The sequence below is a fragment of the Phasianus colchicus genome, chromosome 11 (genome assembly GCF_987193195.1).
Source record: "Phasianus colchicus chromosome 11, bPhaCol1.hap1.1, whole genome shotgun sequence".
In the NCBI taxonomy this organism is placed as follows: domain Eukaryota; kingdom Metazoa; phylum Chordata; class Aves; order Galliformes; family Phasianidae; genus Phasianus; species Phasianus colchicus.
In genome coordinates, this window is record NC_143446.1 from 8,296,629 (window position 1) to 8,314,848 (window position 18,220).

The window sequence follows — 18,220 nt, forward strand, 5'->3', positions numbered from 1 at the left end:
CTATTATCTGGGAACAAAGACTTTTTCTGGGCAGGATTATAGCCACTGCATGCTAATTAATGGAACAAAGAGTCGAGGGTTACAGAAGCAATAACAGTAAAATATCCAGGAACAGTTGCTGGGGACATTATTTTCCTGTCAGCTGTGCTGCTGTGTGCTTTGGCATTTCTCTTGTCGTCCCACAGAAACCAGAGACTTCTGTGAGGGCCTCTCGGAAACATGCTGTGTTCTAGTCCTGTGGCTTTTCTTTTCCAGAGGGTAATCTTAGACACTGGGTCAGCAGAAGCAGATGGGGAGAAAATAATAGTTTAGTGCTGGTATTCTTAGTGGGAAGTTAATGGCTCACCAGAAGAGATAGAGGTTGGGTGATTTTGTAGCCACTAATTGAGGAATAAACAGTCTGTGGTGAAATGCGTCACTCTTCAGAAATATATACCTGGTGACTTTGGTATGCTCAGTCATTTTTTGGCAGAAGATCACAAAGTATAGTGGAGGATATTTTCCCAGCTATCAGAGTCATCAAAGAGTTGTAATTCATGTAACCAATAGTTACCTTTTACAGGAAAGCTTTAACATATGATAAAAAATTAGTTTGCTAAAAACTTGTGTTTTTATGTAATATTAACTACCAGAGTTTGAATGTTCAACATTGTCTTCCATTTCTGGTCCATCATCTTCAGTAACAATGGCTTTTTATTGGGGCTCTGTTGGCTTTTTGCAGATTCCATACTATTTCACATTTTGTGACACCTGAACAATTTCTACTTACTTAATCAAGTGGGTTCATTAAATTGCATACTTCTTGTTGCGAACAAACTTCCATCAACCATTTCTCCTCTAAGTCCATTGCCAAAACTTTTCATTTGAAGTAAAGATGTAAATTGGCTGGACTGAATAGAATATTTTCACGCTTTTTGAAGGATGCAGTATTGACAGAAAGCTGTAGAGCTTACAGGAATCAGCACCTTTAATGTAAGCTATTATTGCAAAATTATCTGATTTACTGCAATAAATGTACCCTCCCTCTTTGTCTCTCCTATAAATGTATAATTTTATTTTCCTGACTTTCAAGAAGCTAGTGATGAAGTGATTGGCAGTATTCTTGTGGTTTGACTCTTAATCTCCAGTTGGAACAGGAAAATTTTGAAGAATGAGCCAAAACCAAATTTCTTATTACAAATAGTGATTTTTATTTTGTCTGTTTTTGTTTGTTTTATTTTAAGACCAGAAAACATTCCAATTTTATCTACAGCATCTTTCAGCATAGCCTGCTCAGTGTGTTCTAGAGGCATCTAGAGACATAAGATGGCATCATTGGTACGTTTATGGTATTGATAACACTCAGGAATCCCTACAGGTTTTGTTGATGATTAACTGATAAAATAGTAGAGTACTGCATGCAGCCTTTGGCTGTTCCTGTAAAAGATCATTTTCCATTTAAAAAATCCCTTTAGATGTTTTCTGGTGTAGATTATAGATGAAAATGTTGTTTGTGTAAGCCTGTTCGGGGAGAAGAAACACACTGCTTGCACATTCCCAGTAACACTGAGACCAAGCACAGCTGTACAAAGTCTTCTCCCTATTCTTGTCTATAGCTCTCAGACATCATTGTCTCCTAATGTGCATCTCAGCAGTACCTGTGCATTTGTGACAGTAATCTAGAAGCTGTGTTAGCCCTGTTACCCTAGAAGGAAATATAGTGGGCAGGCCTTACTGCCTAGCCTATTTCAACTGTCTTTTCCTTCATCAATAACTGGAAGAGAGGAAAAGGCTCCTTTAGCTGATGGATAGAAATACTGCTCCATGTATGTGAAGTTTTGGATCTTACTCCTGGAATTAAGATCCATGAGCTATCGTGGTCTTGAAAACAGAATTGTGTTGCTAAAAAGAAATGTGAAAAATGAGAAATTTATTTTGAACAAATTAAAAGCAGCATTCTTTCAGTGCCTTTTTAAAAGCTGCTGAAGAATGATTCTTATTTTTTAACTCAAATGGAGCTCCTTGTTGATTTGGTTGGTGATGCCCAAAAGCAGTGGTGAGTCCAAGGTTGTCTTTATTGTGACATAAAAGTTGCATTTACAGAACCCTTTCCAACTGTGATACTGTCATAGTAACACAGGCTTTTTCAAAGGTAAGAATTTCAGTGCAAATATTGAAAGTTAATATACGGTACATGAATAGATTTTTAATAATGGAATGTGTTGTGACAGTACAAGATAGAATTTAGTGTAAGAAAAGTAGGTAGTCCAACCAATGGTTAAAATGGTGCTAGTGGATTGCTTTCAGTTTGCCTTGAAAAAAAAAAATAATGCTAGTGATCTTAGAAAGACTTAAAGATATCTTGTATCTTTGGGTATTGGCTATTATGCATTCAGGCACCTCTGGAACAAAGAAATGACAGTGAAATGGATGGCCTGGGTTTAACTAAGTAGGTGATGGTACAGATGAGGCCCGATAAGCTTAACACTTCATCTCTGTGCTGCCACTGCGGTTTGCAAGGAGATTAGAACTGTCTGACTGTGAGGAGGGCAAGCTCCACAAATTCACTCATACATGGCAGTTCTGTAATGAGGTGATACTTCATTCCTTAAACTACTGAACTAGAACTGCACAAACAGATGTATGCCTCTGGCAGTCCTGTGCACGCAGCACATGCTCTGCTCTACCTCCAAATGCAAACAGTGTCCAGTTGCCACAATTATATTTTATTGACGCACACTGTTCTATGTGCATTCATAGCAATAAGGGGAAAGCTGTATTTTTGTGAAAGAAAGAAACCTGCAAATCAGTTCACAATTTTTATATTGCAGCGCAGCATTTGACAGGAATTTAAATATTTTACTTTCTCATTAGTTAATATGATAAAATCTGATGTTGGAAATTAAGAGACGATTTTGCCCTTGGCTATATGCATTATGTTCTTAAACAGAAAAGCTATTTCAGAAAGCTGAAGACCCTCATTTATTAATCTTTTATGCAGTTGCTGGTAAACAACCAAAGGTCAAGCTAAGTCTTAAAGATTTTTTTTTTTTTTTTTTTTTTTTTTTTGAGCTTGATATTCCTTTAATAAAATTGCTGAGAGCCATAAATGACCACTGGCAACCTCAGTGATAAGTAGATGGCTTTAAGTACCTGGCTTGTTCTGCCTGCTTCAGTAGGAGCCCTGTGATTTTAACTTAAGCATATGTTAATTACTGCTGTCTAAGAGATGTGAATGTAGTTCACCAGGGTCAGTGCTTTGCGGTGAGCAGGGAGGAATTTGTCAATAGATTGACTAGCCAGCTCGTGCAGTTCAGGTGGTTTCCAAGTTCTGAGGGCTAGCCAGTTGTGGGAAAGGAATATTTCTATCAAGCAATGAAGTAGTAATGGATTGCTGATGGCAGTTTGCTGAATATTGTCATGGAGACGTATCTTAACAATGGAAATTTTAATTTCTTTGTCTTTATGAACACATTAATGGCAGTTTAAGTTTTAAAGTTTGGTTTGTGCAAAAATAATACTTAATGGAATTTAAACAAAATGGCTGTTAAAACTCTGCTCCTCAGAATATAATAACACTATTTTTAAAGCCAGAGAACAAGGAGTTTTATCTTGTTTGCTCCTGCAGAGGCTTGCCAGCCTAGGGCAAGTCTCTTGAAGTAACAGGACTGCCTCTTTCCTTGCAAGGAGAGATTGCCACTGCTAGATGCTGATCACTTAAACCTGTTCTTTTTAATTGCAAAATAGACATTATTTCATTAACCAGTGGAGCTGAATAGGACAAGCTAAGTCTCTATGTAAGTGAATATAATTTCTCAGTGCTAAGGCTTTCTGCTGCAGTATAATAAACCAAATTATGCTTAAAGTGTATCTATACATCTATTTCCAGTAGGATATTTGTTGCAGAAATGTGACTTTAGACATCATCACTTGTTTGTGATAATGAACATCCTAACTAGAACAAGATATTGTATTTAAGGAAACAAGCACTCAAGTGGTTGTACTGCAAAACATCACTCAGTATGGGCATATGTTCCTAAAACACAAGCTGTTTTCTGTAGATGTGTGCAAACAAAGTAATACTTTAAGTGCTTTAAGCATATGAACAGAAAATATACGGTAGGGAGATACCACTATGTGTTCTCTTTCTAATTAGAAACTTTAATGTGATTAAAACGTTCTTTTATTAGGTTTCTCCTGTGTATGAAGGGAGAAAAAGTAATTTAATTACCATCAGCCTGAAGGAGAGCACACTGTATTCTTTATGACTTCATAGTATTGATTTGGCTATTATTCATGGCTTCTGTTCTCTGCTATGCAAATTGATACATCTTTAATTTTTAGATACATTATCATCAATAGTGATCCAAGCAAAACAGAACTCTTGCTGGATACTTTTTAGTACAAAAACTCAACATCTTTTGATAAATGTTAGTTCATGCGTTCTATTACAGACTCTTGTGTTAAATGTTTTATTTCTGTACATTATGTCAATAACCTACATGTAATACACTTTGTATTTTTGGCAAGATGAACACTATCACTAATGCGTTCCTAAATTACAGGAACATTTTCTAGTTCTACAAGAACCACTCAAAAGCTGGGTAAGCATCTCCATGCTTGTGCTTGTAATATTGAATTAACTGTATGTAGAAACCACTGTAAATAGAAACCACCGTAAATAAAATGAATGTCCCTCACACTTCACGTGAGGTTCAACTTGGTTCAACAAGAACAAGTGCAGCATCCTGCACTTTACTCACAAGGAACCCATCCAGTGTGACAGGTTTGGGGCAGGGTGGTTGCCCAGGGAGGTGGCAGAGGAGTCACTGTCCTTGGAAGTGTTTGAGAAATGTGTAGATTTGACACTGAACAACATGGCTTAGTGGATACTGTGCTGATGGGTTGACAGTTGGACTAGATGATCTTAGAGGTCTTTTCCAGCCTTCATGATCCTACAAATATGTCAGATGCCAATTTAAGAAACAGTGGAATATAGCTGAATGGTCAAAGAGAATAAAGATGTGGGTAAGATCTGTTGTACAGGTTGACTAGTATCACATTACAGTCTTTAAAAGGTATTTATTATATGTTGGATTGGACATTCTTTAACAGTTGAACTCGAACTCCTCATTTTTCTTGCGTATTTATGTTTAGTTGTGGAGCTTTGAAAGAAATCATTGTGAATATGCCCCTCTACACTAAATATACAGAAAAGATACTCATGTTGTGCAGCTTCTTGGGAACTTTTACAAGTGACTGAAAATCACACAGGAAAGTGCAGAGCATCATTGTCATGCAGTGCTTGTGCTTTCACACTTTCAGGCAGTGCCAAATGCAATACTTTTGGTTTCCATATCCTTATTTTCTATGGTTAGCCTGATAAATTCTTTTCAGGACATCAGCAGAGTGGTGTCCTGAATGAGCAGGTGGTCAAATTTTCAGAGAGTCTGAGAACATACTGATATTGCTGGCTTTGATACAACAGAGAGGAGTTTAGATTTTTGCGAAGGAAATCATTTTTCATCTTCAGTAAATATAGTAAAGAATTAGAAGCCTAAATTTGGATACCAGGGTTCAGCTATTCAGAAGTTACTGTCTTTGTTGTAATTACGAGAGTCCACTTTGATGTATAGCGTTCCGGTATCTGTCTAAAAAACCAAAATCAATGTAAATACTTTTCTGTATCCACTTGATAAAAGTGCAATGATGAGATATAGCAGCAGCAATCAATGCCATGTCCTTCATAGGGACAATCAATGAATTAAAACCTGTTTAGAAGTTAATGTTGAAGGTACCACATAATACAAAGAGTAAAGGTTTACAAGTATTATCTGAGCAGATGAATGTTAGCTACAGGAAGCATTGCAAATCACGAGCAGATTTTCAGTTTCCCAAGGAGTTGAAATTGCATGGTTTTTTTTTGTTTTTTTTTTTCCCTTTCAAAGACTGGCACCTTTTCATCTTGCCATGAAGTGTGAGGTTTGTTATACAATATTTGTCTTTAGGGTGCATTTTGTTTTTCTCTTGACTCTACCTTCATGTCTTGCTTTCTTCCTTAGTCATTTTATTTTCTAACTAATTTAGGGGCAACTATGGAAGGTAAGGAGATGACTTTCTAACTTTTTTTTGGAGTGGAAAATAGGCATTGTCTAATAAAAGCATATGGGGATACTAATACCCAAAGCAGTGCCTGGGGATAAGACAGACATAGGTCTGCCAGTATGGAACAAAAAGAAGATGGACAGACACGGTGATAAAAGGAAGCACAATGAGAAAAATGCTATAAAGAAAGGCTGATTGAATGAATTACCTTGTAGATGTATCTTGTGACCTTTCAGCACAAAGCAAGCTATCTCTTTGGTTGTCCTTGTTTCCGGTAGCCATAAAGGTTTTCAGAGAAGGCTGATACAGTTTGGTGTGCAAAAGAAAATGTTGCAGTATGTTGTCCCAGCTGAGAAATGGATGTAAATAGTAGGTTACTAGGTTCCCTGCTTCTCAATCAGCAGTGACTCAGATCAGCTGTCCAGGATGAAAGGGCACATTCTCCCATTTCTTCAGACTTTTGTGAGGAGCAGGTGAGATGTACGTGCTCCTAATATTTGCTTTCACCTGAAAGTATAATGGTGGCTTTCCCTTGGATGACATATCCTCTGGGTCATACTGTGGTCCTTCAGATTTATACCTATGCTTTTTTTATTTTATTGTTTTTAAGTATTTCATGTGAAATGTGTTTTCAAGAACACATCTATGAAGAAAGAAATCTGTAAGACAGTTTCAGAATGTTCCTTTTTTGAGTTAAATGATGACTTGACATTCTCTTCTAAGACAAAAAAAAAAAAAGGTGTATATAATTACAAGAATAAGCTCTACAAGATAAATTTCTAAAGCAGTTTTTAATGATTGTTTTTAACTGGCTCTTAATAAAAAAAAAAACAAGAAAAACAATACCTACACTTGTCAAGTCTTCCGATGATAACAAATCTCCCAGGTAAGCTGATCTTTGGTTACTGTGTAAAAAGTATAACTCTGTGTAGCTGATTGTAGTAAAATAACATACAACAAATGTTTCCATACTTTGCATTTCAAAGTGTATATTATTTTATGAAGTGGCTAAACTGGAGTTTGAGGTAGCAGGAGTTCCTCAGCCACCATGTGACAAAGGTCGAACAAGATGGGCTGGTGTAGAGTTCCTTGGAGTCATTTGATGAAGTGAATAAAAATTTCCCTGTAGAAAAGGAGTGTGCCATCACACTGGTCATTGCTGATGGATTTCATCAACACAAAGAGGTTCAGTAAAGGTTAATAGGAGTGTGTAATGTGGTGTAACACAAACTTCCAATTATCAGGGAGTTCTTTAATGTCAAGGTGAGGAGAAATATGCCATTGTGACTCATATTTCCTTACAGATCAAGCTGGAATTATCAGTGTTGTCTGTGGTCTATCAGGCAGGGCACGGGAAGAGTAACCAAGAGAGCCTGTACTCTTTGTTGCTGTGAAGTGTTGTGGGACATTGGGCATGTCACTGAATTTATCTGTCTCAATATTTTCATATGCAGAATTGAGGTTCTTAGGACCTTTGTTTCTGTGATGACAAATCTTATACTGGCTTTAAACCAAAATGTTTTTGTTCATAATTTCTTACCAGGCATTGGCTGCAAAGTAAGGACAACTCTAATATTGCTGATTTTGTTAAGGCATTATATCTTGCTCCACCAAATTCATTTTAGAGTGAGGAGGAACAGGCAACAACGTAACAGTGATATTCTTATTTAAACAAAACCGGAAAAACAAACCCCCAAACCACCACCCTGAGGTTATTGTGATAATAGAGAAATACAGAAATCTTTTACTAAGGAGAGATTCACAGATGAGTCTATCAAAGAAGTGCACCATCTGTAGTTGATGTCTCTGCTGTGGTAGTGCCATCTGAGTACCCTTCTGCTCAGTGGAAATGCTCAGATTCCCACACTCACGCACATGTAATTCTGGAGACTGCTGTTTCATTGGCTTCAAATTCAGGTTTACTCGAACAGTACGTATTTAATTAGTGACCCCTCACTTGTAATGAAGGATTTAAAGACTGTGCTTTTTTATTATTATTTTTTTTATTTTTTAAATCATCTGCAGGAAATTGCTCTGCCAGTTCTTACATACAGAAGGGTTGTGTGCTAGTATGAAAGGGCACTGCAAGAGCTCAAGTGACAGAAGCTTAGAGCTTTCCTGAGCTCTCCAAGTTTGTGTCTCACCAATTTGAGATTTGCAGATGATCACTGTTTTAAAATTTTATTGTCTTGTAGCTTCTCCACATTGAGGACAAGTTATATTCTTAGTTTTGATTCAAAATCTAGGAAGCATATTTTGCTAATAGTAGAAAGCCTCACTTTGTTCATATCTCCTCTATCTTTCATAGAATTATTAATGGTGGAAGGCAGCACATAGTGCAACTACATTGTCAGTCTACTCCACACCAATGGTGGGGTTGGAGTTTTATGACTAAAAGCAAAATAACTAAAAAATGAGTAGGTGTTTTAAAGCACCCTGAATAAATGCCAAATTTTGTTCAGTAGAGCTAACAGCGTGCATTTCAAAAATTCATATATGAGGAAAACACTGAAAAATCAATGTGAGCTTTATGTGTGTGTTTCCATAATCTCATTTTACATTTGAAGCTTTGAGTCTTGAACATCTGAATGTGTTTTTGGTTTCTGTTTTTTATGAATGACATCGAATAAACATTTTTTTTTCATGGAAGCGATAGATTGAAATGGATAGTTCAACTTTCATTTGCATGTTGGTTCTGCTTTTCCTTTATAAAATAATAATGCACTCCTACACCAAACTGCAGTGTGTGAAAAAAACACTATCTCAAATAGCCACATTTATGATTATGTACAAATATGCGAGATGTAGTTATGAATACATCTCAGAGGCTTATATCCATTCCTAAATATGCAACACAGATTGCTTTTAAAGGCTTAGTATAGAGTTGCTGTTGAGTAAATATACTTCTTTAATCAGGATGGTGGTGATACTTGCTGCCTCTGAAGATCACTGGCAGTGGGAGGACTTTTCATCAGAGATGGTTCTGCCTGTGTTCAAAGCACCCACTTGTACAAAGAGTGATGCTGAGAACTGCTTACACGCTTGTTAGTAACTTGAAATGTTTTGGCATACAACACAATTATCTGGATTTTGATAAAAGTTTATAGGTAGGTACAAACAGGAACACAATTATCACATTTGTCCAAGAAGAAAATAATGCAAACTGTAGCTGATCTGTAGTATCTTTCTGAAGTTGTCTCTCTTCAAGAGAGTATTTCTTTTCCTCCTTATTCACTCAATCTACATGTTTTTTTTTTCCTTCATAATTAATGTTATTATTGTTTATTTGGTGTTTGTTTATACTTCAGTGCCAAATGCCTGGATTGCATTAAGTGATTCAGACTTGAGTTTTGTGTGAACTCCTTTACGATATGCTGATTTTAGATGAATGCTTACCATGCAAGTGGGGGAGGAAAACAAAACAAAAAAGACCCCTAAACTAAATCCATGAACAGCATTAAAAGTTCTGACAGTGAAATGCTGTCTGTCTTTGCCTGGCACTTATGTGAAATGATGTGACAAAACAGATATTGCAGAAATAACCTATTTTTTTGTCTGTTGTCTCAAATGATAAATGTTCATGTCTCTGTGGAGAATTTCTTAGCAAATGTGGATTTTGCTAACAAAAAGAAACAAACCAGAAGTTGCTTAGTTGTGTCTGCTCAGTCTTCTTGAAAAATGGAAGACCACTTATCAAAAGAAATGTCCAACCATGACTTTAACGTTTGATACATTTTTGTGGAAAAATCAGTTATTTACAGTTTACATTTTTGACAAAGGAGAGAAAATGCTGATTTAAAACATTGTTTGGAAGAGTTATTCAGAGTGGCTATATGAAGGTAGTTTGCAACTAAGCAGTATAAAGGATAGCCCAGGCCAAAAGCTCAGTATTTCCCACCAGCATTTTTCCAGTAATTGTTCCTTAGGACTGTGCCAGTAAGATTGCAATTGTTTTTTTTCGGGATTACATTAAAATAAAATAACTGTATTTTAAAATTTGTTCAAATTTATTTTGAGTGAACATCTGCGTTGTTTTAGCTAATTTATTTAAATTAAAAGCAAATGTATACTGTAAATTGTAGTGTCAGGAAAACGATGAAACCCTGGAGATCAGACAGCAGTAGGAGTGGTGGGAGGAAGAGAATCCATTATTAATGACTTTTTTTTTTTTGTCGCAGATTTATTGTGTGGTGGTTTTTTTCATATCTGCTTTGATTCAGATTTCTTGTGTTCGTACTTTTGTTGGTCAGCATTTTTCTAGACTCAAACAAAATTACCATCTTCCAGAACACTCAGTACTGAGAGGAGGTTCATGGATATGCACGGATGAAGCTGGCACCTCTCCCCTCCATGAACAATCGCTACAGCTGGTGTTCTTTATGGCCACATCATTTCTCTTGTCTTTGAACCTTCCACTGATGGCTGAATAAATAACAGAATTGTTTTTATGGCAATGAAATTCTGAATATAAAGTACATATTAAGTAAACACCTCAACTGCCAAAGTCTTGCAGATCAAGTAAATACTCCTGGCTTGCTGCAATTGCTCTTTAAGTTTTCCAACAATTGGCTGGATGAGCACTATGCAAGATGTGTGGTCTTCTGTTGTTATAATTTAAACAGTATCTTTTTCTTTCTTCCCATATATTTTTTCAATGCTGGAACTTTGGCTTTAAGTTAGGGAAAAATGAATCAATGTACTGAGTAGTATCTCACTCACATTTATTTTGAATGCAAACTACTTGTTAATTATCAAATAACAGAAGTTATTCAAAATTGAGAAATTTTGAGTTTTTAATATGTTTCCTCAGTAACCTAAGATACTATATGATGCAATTCTCTGTGGCTAGAAAATGTTGACTTTCATTCTAATATGCAATTTTCCAACAAATGCAGTGAATAATCTGATTTTCTTCACTTAATGGCAAAGCTTAAATCAATACATCTGGAGACCTGAAAACAGCCTCTTGAAGGGATGTATTTTAGAATACTTTCTAAGAATTCAAAGATCAATACTGCAGGGAGCAGTTTTTATCAGACTCTGATATGTTGAACATGACCTGTGCAGCTTGAAATAAATGAGTCAAATTTGTACTTAGTCCGTTGACATAATAAACATGATAGTTGTTCAGAGCAGTGCATTTTGTCACTTGTTTTGTATTCTCCAAAGCTTCTAATCCTGTGGGACATGAGCAGACTTTGAGATCATTAATTAACTGGGAGTGTTTTCAATTTACTGTTAAGCTGGTCCATTTTATCACATTTCATTACAGTAATATTTACCTCCCTGTTGTCTACTGCGTTCTTTTGTTTTCTCCAATAATCGCAAAGAAAGATTTATTTATTTTAGACAAATCACGATGCTGTCTTATCTCTCTCTCTATATTTTTCAGAATGGATAATAGAACTTGAGCCTGAGTTTAGTAGTGGACTTGCAGAGTTGAAATAAAAACGTTTTTGGGCATGTGGGAAAAAAAGGCTAAAAAGGGGGAAAAAAATCATCCTGCTTTCCTCCAAAGAACAAAATGCAGGCAGTCTGCTTGAGGCTTCATAAATATTACAAGATTAATATTAAAGTCTGAAATAAAATAATTTCATAGTAGGAAGCAATGTAAAAGTAAATAAATTAATTACTGGAATAGGAAAATTACAGAATACAAAAATTCAATATCCTAAATATTTTCTGATGACATTGTTAACCTTCTTATGGCATGGTCTGCAAATGATATTTTATCAAATTTTCCTATCAAAACATTAATGCAAGCTTTTACAGATAAATATTCAGATTAAAGCTGGTTCAAAGTGTCATTTGCCTTGAAAATTAGTTGAAAGAAATGAGAACAATATGCTCAGGAATTCTTACAGTAAATTCCTTTCTTCTGTCACCTGCCAGGACATGACTGGTCCTTATTCATTGTTTTGATCACTGTAATGTTCATCCTGGTGCTTTAAGCCATTTTTCTTTTATCTCCTTATTCTTCCTTCTTGCTAGAATTGCTTATGTTTTGGAGATAATCATTATTGCAAAGGCAAATGTTCTTCATGAATTTACTTAATATTTTTGAGTCGGCACTTAGAGTAAAAATACAGTGGAGTGACGTGAGTAGGAGAAGCAGTCCCTATATTAAATACTTTGAAATTTGGCTCCAAAGAATATTTCACTTTTTTTTTTTTTTTTTTTTTGTATATTCTTACAAGGTTCCCTTATAAACACTGATTAAAAAAATGGTTGTTATGCAGAAAATAAAGAGGATAAAAATTGAATGTATTTTCAGTCTAAGAGTTATGTTGTGAATGAGACTGTAAGTTAATGCTCGTCCATAGTGTGCAAATGATGCTTTGCATTCAGATAAGGGCACGTATTTCCATGGTTTCCTGAGGGTTTTCCTTGCAAGGAAAGTTAAGGACATGTAAATATGCTTATAATGTAAGTATTCCTAATCTAAGGATTTATTTTGTAAACCACGTAAAATAGATATTTGCAGGATCTTCATAGGTGAAGGAGGTTTCTAAATGGCTAAGGCATATATGTGTATCATTGGTTTAAAATACTTCTGAATGGAATAGAGATTTTTTTTTCTTCAATATTTTGATGTTTGTTACCCCTGATGCAGGGGTAATTTAACTGTTGTGAAGGAAAATCACTATATTCCTACTATGCATAGCATAAATATTTCTATTGTATTTTCTTAGCAGAGTTCTGGTACTAACCCCATTGTTTCTTCTGTATGTCAGTGTCTTGGTGCATAGCAGCCTTCTGTCAACAAACAAACATCAAATAAGTAGAGAATATCAGCAACAGTGTAAATAAAACCAATCATTAGTTGTCAAAATTTCAACTGCTGCCTTAATTCTTTTTTTTTTCTTTTCATTTCTTCCCTCAGAAATACAAAGAATATGAGAAAGACGTTGCAATAGAAGAAATCGATGGCCTTCAGCTTGTGAAAAAGTTAGCAAAGAATATGGAAGAAATGTTTCATAAAAAGTCTGAAGCTGTGCGGGTAAGCAGCAGAGCTGTCTGCTATTTCATTCTCTAATGTCAAACTAAGCATGGAACTTAGGCTCTGGAAGTTGTACAAGCTCTGGAAGATGTACAAGCAGTTGAAAATGAAATGGAAATACTGAAGTGTTTTTAGAAGTATTTTTAGTACAGAAGTATTTTTAGAATCAGTTCTCCAGAGAACATATATAAATAGCATCAATAGATAAACACAAAAGTGTGTAGCAAGGTTTGGATTACCTGTTTCCCATATGGATTGGTAAGCTATCACTTGTGTTTGGTAAAACATAGCTATTACGAATGGTTATGCATTGTTATATTAGAATTCACATCATCAAACCAAAGCAGACTTCATATTACTGCTTTCTAGTACAAAAATAGTACTGGGAGAAACTTCTGATGTCAATAGCTGTCAGATGATCAGGTCGAGAAAAAGTTGAAAATGCTTCATGTAGGAATGAACCCCAAACTCCTTTATTTGTGGTAAGTACTACATAGCTGTAAAGGCAACTTATCAACAATCTACAGTAGCCACCTACTTTTCATACTTCTGCAGGCCTGAGTGGTTTGTTGTTGTTTTTTAAACTCCATTCTGACACTTAATTTGTGCTCAGTTGTCTTATTAGATTTACCTTAGAAAAAGGTAAATCCTGACACCCGTGTTCTTCTGCATTAAGTAGGATTTTTTTTTGTAACACTCGTCCTAAAGAATATCAGGTATTCCTGTTCTACTTTTCATTTTACATTATTCTTTGAAATTTAGGTGGCTGCCTATAACTGTAGTTCCTGTTGTATCAGCAGTGTCAGTGAGCTGACAGTCTGCTGTGGTGATGCTCTGTGCTGTCATCTGCCTTGCTTTTGGTCATCTGTCTGTTCAGTTGAGATGGAGGTCTCAGCATCTCAAATGTGAAGCTGAAGGCATCACCCAAGGAAGGGAATTCCATTTGTGTAGCTGCAAATACAATTCAGCCTTTCATTTTTATTTTTAGTGCAAAAGGGAGGAAGGAATTTGGTGCTCTTTTAGAGGCTGAATTTTCTGGGTTGGCAGCAAAGTAAAACATATTTCAGCTTGTAAACTGAGCACACTTGGCAGGGAAGCAGAGAAAGACAACAAACATGGAAACTCCACAGTGCCATTTTAATGGTCTGTTTTTCAGAGAGAAAACTGCACTTGTAGGTACATGCAACAGCTTCCAGAAGCCTGCAAGTTGCCTGCAGAGGTACACTGATTCTGTAGGGATGGTTTTCCTTATTCTCTAGAGAAAACTACTGCCCTGATGTTGTAAAAATGTCCAAAAGCGTTCTCAGAGCAGTGATCTGCTAGAGCTAGAAGTGACAGCAAGCTGTGTACAGTGAAAGAGAACACCTTTTCTATAGGCATGGAGCACTGTTGGGGAAGAGCACTTGTAGTCTCAGTTATAGCTTTATAATGAATGTTTTCCAATGGTGATGAAGTGTATAGAGCTGCTTTGGCCTCCTCACATAGATGGAGTTTTTCCACTCCTCAGAGAGGAAAATAAGCAACCAAAGCTTCCTGCACCAGTATAGGCTACTGTGCTCTGTGTAAATCTTAAAGCACTTGTGTAGTGCTATCTGAAAGAACTTCAGTGCCAAAATAACCCGACTGACATCTAGAATGTTCTTTGGGCAGTTTCCATCTTTGGAAAAACAGTTAGAAGCTTGGTTTGAAGAGGGATGCTTCATTTTAAAGTTAATTTCTCTAATGTATCTTCCAGGAAAGTTACTTTTTGCAGAATTACAAGGTATGGCTCATCTGAGGTGGTTCCTTGTGGGAGTCAGAGATGGAATGGGTGACCGCCCATGCTTTGGTAATAAGTTCAAAACCTGCAAGAGTACCATTTGACAGTACAACTTGTGTTTTTTGTCCTGATATGTTTTGACCAGATTCTTTGGCACATTACAGTTCACTTTCTTACGCCTGTAGAAGTGAGAAGGGAATTGCAAAGCTGATATAGGACTAAGACCTATTCTACAACGAGACAAAGCTATGCTGAATCCTTCTGCCTCTAATACAATAGAGTATTGACCTAAACTTTGAATGGAAATGTTCTGAGCACTGAAACCTAGAGAATAGATTAATCTTTTAGATGATCAGGGGTTAATATCCAGTAAGTAGCAAATGAAGATCAACTCCTGCCCAAGGAGGCTGTGGATGCCCCATCTCTGGAGGCATTCGAGGCGAGACTGGATGTGGCTCTGGGCAGCCTGGTCTGCTGGTTGATGACCCTGCACATAACAGGGGGGTTGAAACTCAATGATCATTGTGATCCTTTTCAACCTAGGCCATTCTATGATTCTTAAATATTATCCAGCCTTAGAAATGTGGGGCAACGATTGAGAAGAAATATGTTTGTGCTGCTCCAAACTACTGGTTGAATTAGCTACAGATAGATCATAATCCGTAGTGTAGTGTAAAATACTTTTAAATGAAGCACTTTAATCAATGCACTTTCTCAGTTTTTAGCATATGCAGCAAAATCTGACAATTTTTCAGGAAGCCACAGTCATATAGAATGTTTGATTTACGGAAAGGCCAATAAGAAAGATGAGGAGATATAGAAATAGCATAGCATGGAAAGCTCTTTTTTTCTTCTTCTTCTTCTTCTTTTTGTTTTGTTTTGTTTTGTTTTTTTGTTTTCTGTTTTGTTTTGCTTTCTACTTGCAAACACATTAACTTGTTCTGAGGCTCTAATCACTACTGGACTCTCTTCTCCCTCCTACTCATTTATAGTCTGGTTGAATTTTTATCTTTGTCTCATCGCTTTTCATAGTGATTAGTTGGTTCAGTGTGATTTTTATCATATTCATCCCATTTGAATTACCCTTCACTATGCAATTATCCTATCACAGAATGTCCTATTTTCGTGCTGTCAGATACATAAAATAAATGGAAAACTGAAAGTGCTAAACCAATTATGTAACCTTTTGTCATCTACTTACTGATGGAAACCCTTGCAAGCAACTCCCCCTACTCCCAGTGTTCACTATTTACATAAGATTTATGTCAGATCAGGATATTCCTGTTAACTGTTTCTTCCCTAGCACTGCCCTACTTAACGAAATTTCAGACAGGCAACTTGCAAATCTTATTTTTAAATATTTGTGATGGGGTTTGTGTTAATACCATGGAAGAATGGTTTTAATTCCAGATTGTTAATACTTTGGTTATAACTGTGACAAATTCATAGGTAAAGCTATGGCATTCTGATTGGAAAAAAAGTCTTACTGTCTGTAAGGTGGGACAAGTGGAAATATTTCCTGAGTTGTTTGGCAGTAGGTTTAATTTTACAGCCAAACCCAAGTAATCAGTTGGAGAGCATTGACAGTCCACTGTCACTTGTGATATTACTTCAGCCACCTTTCCTGGACTGTTACTGACTTCAGTCACGGGAAATGGGCTTGCTCAGATTTAATGTAAAGTTAGCTGTGAGTTTTTTTTTTTATTTTAAGATTTTTAGGAGGTATCATGACTGTTTACTGTCTCCACTCATTGGAAAATGAAGAGAAAAGAGCACGATGGCATGGTGCTTACTGACAAAGGTCTATTTCAAGAAACTTAGTGGCAGAAAAGAGGTAGAATTAAAACTATTCATTTTTTCTAGTTAATGCTATCATAGGAAAAAAAAAGCAAAGAAAGGAGGGCAGTGAAAAATACTGGTGTGAAATATAAATTGTTAGGGATTTTTTTTTTTTTTTTAAGCCAAAATTAAAATATTAGCTAGGTAGTTAAGTTTCCATTTTCAATAGTATCAATCTTCAAGAAAACAGAATCATATAAAAATGGTTGTTGATTTACTTCTAAGATGGTGAATCAAATGTTAAGGATTATTTTTCTTTCAGGTAACTACCATTGCTACAGTGGAAAATGAAAATAAAAGAATTTTTTTATTAACTTTTCTACCATAGCTACCTGGTGTTCATTGTGGAGCTGATTCTCATTATAACTGTGCTGTGAAAAGTAATTGCTATTGTACAGTAATTCAATTTCAGTGCATTCATGCATCAGTAAGCCAGTGGGGTTTATCTCGAGAAACCCATGACTTTAAAGCTTTTTATCATGAAATTCCACATGCAGAGAAATGATCTTCCAAGGAGTGGAATATCATCATTAACATTTAACAAACATTTTAAATGAGGAAAAATAGATTTTTATTTTTCCCCACAGGTGTTTTTTACACCAGTCTTCAAACTTTTCATGTACTGTTAGAGCTGTATTGTTCATACATGGATTAAAAAAAAGTGTAAAGTGTGTTTGAAATGTTTATGCTTATTCATATACTGTCTGTTTGCACATTTGATTTTATGGATGTGTATGCAAGTGTGAGTACATACCTTTAAACACATTGAGGTTTACATATGTAATATTAACAGATGCAGTTCACTGATTTGCATGTGTGTGTGCATGAACTAAGTAAGCAATATATTAAACTCCACCAACACGTTGTCTGACAATTACTAATGAACTGGTACCCTGATCAATAAATCAATTTTGTTTTATATGTATATATATACACAAAGGCATTCATGCAAATTATAATTTATGTTGGGAGGGCAAAATGAGCTTGTTTGGATGAACACAGAGCTGTGAATATACATATCTTTAAGAAAACTAAAGTAATCATACTGAATGTAACTTACCTAATGCTTCCAAATGATGTCACTGAAATCATACAAAAACTAATGACTGAAAATTAAATACTAATAGAAAGTTAGAAAGTTACTATTATTTTACATTTGCTCATTAGTTTTGAATAAGAAGTTTTTAATATAAAGTTTTTGGAGCTTTTTTGGTTTTCTTATGGGTAGGTTGTTTTCAGTGTGTTCCTCACTTGAGATTTATTGACTACTTTTCCCACAGTTTGCATTTAAGTCTTCTGTCACTTTAGATAGATGTTAAATCCTTACAGGTGTTACAGAGTGTGGCCTTACTGATGAAAGTCAGAGAAAATTCAATCATAAGAAAGGTTTGGAGATTAGAGGGACCTAAATGTTTTTGTTTCGGGTAGCTAATTTAATTAATGATTAAACAAGAAGTAAAGGGTAAAAAGGGTAAAAACAAGAAGTATTATGATAAGACGCTGTATTGGAAATGGGTGCCTTCCTCAAGACAAAAATC

General features: G+C 35.7%; 1 protein-coding gene across 1 annotated transcript in view; it reads left to right on the plus strand.

Annotated features, from left to right (window-relative positions):
- The window catches only part of CACNA2D3 (calcium voltage-gated channel auxiliary subunit alpha2delta 3), a 395,571-nt gene that overhangs the window by 73,410 nt on the left and 303,941 nt on the right, over positions 1-18,220 (plus strand). The window contains exon 3 of the mRNA XM_090148165.1: positions 12,968-13,084. Within this exon, the coding sequence (XP_090004291.1) occupies positions 12,968-13,084 (117 nt within the window). The remainder of the gene's footprint in view (positions 1-12,967; positions 13,085-18,220) is intronic.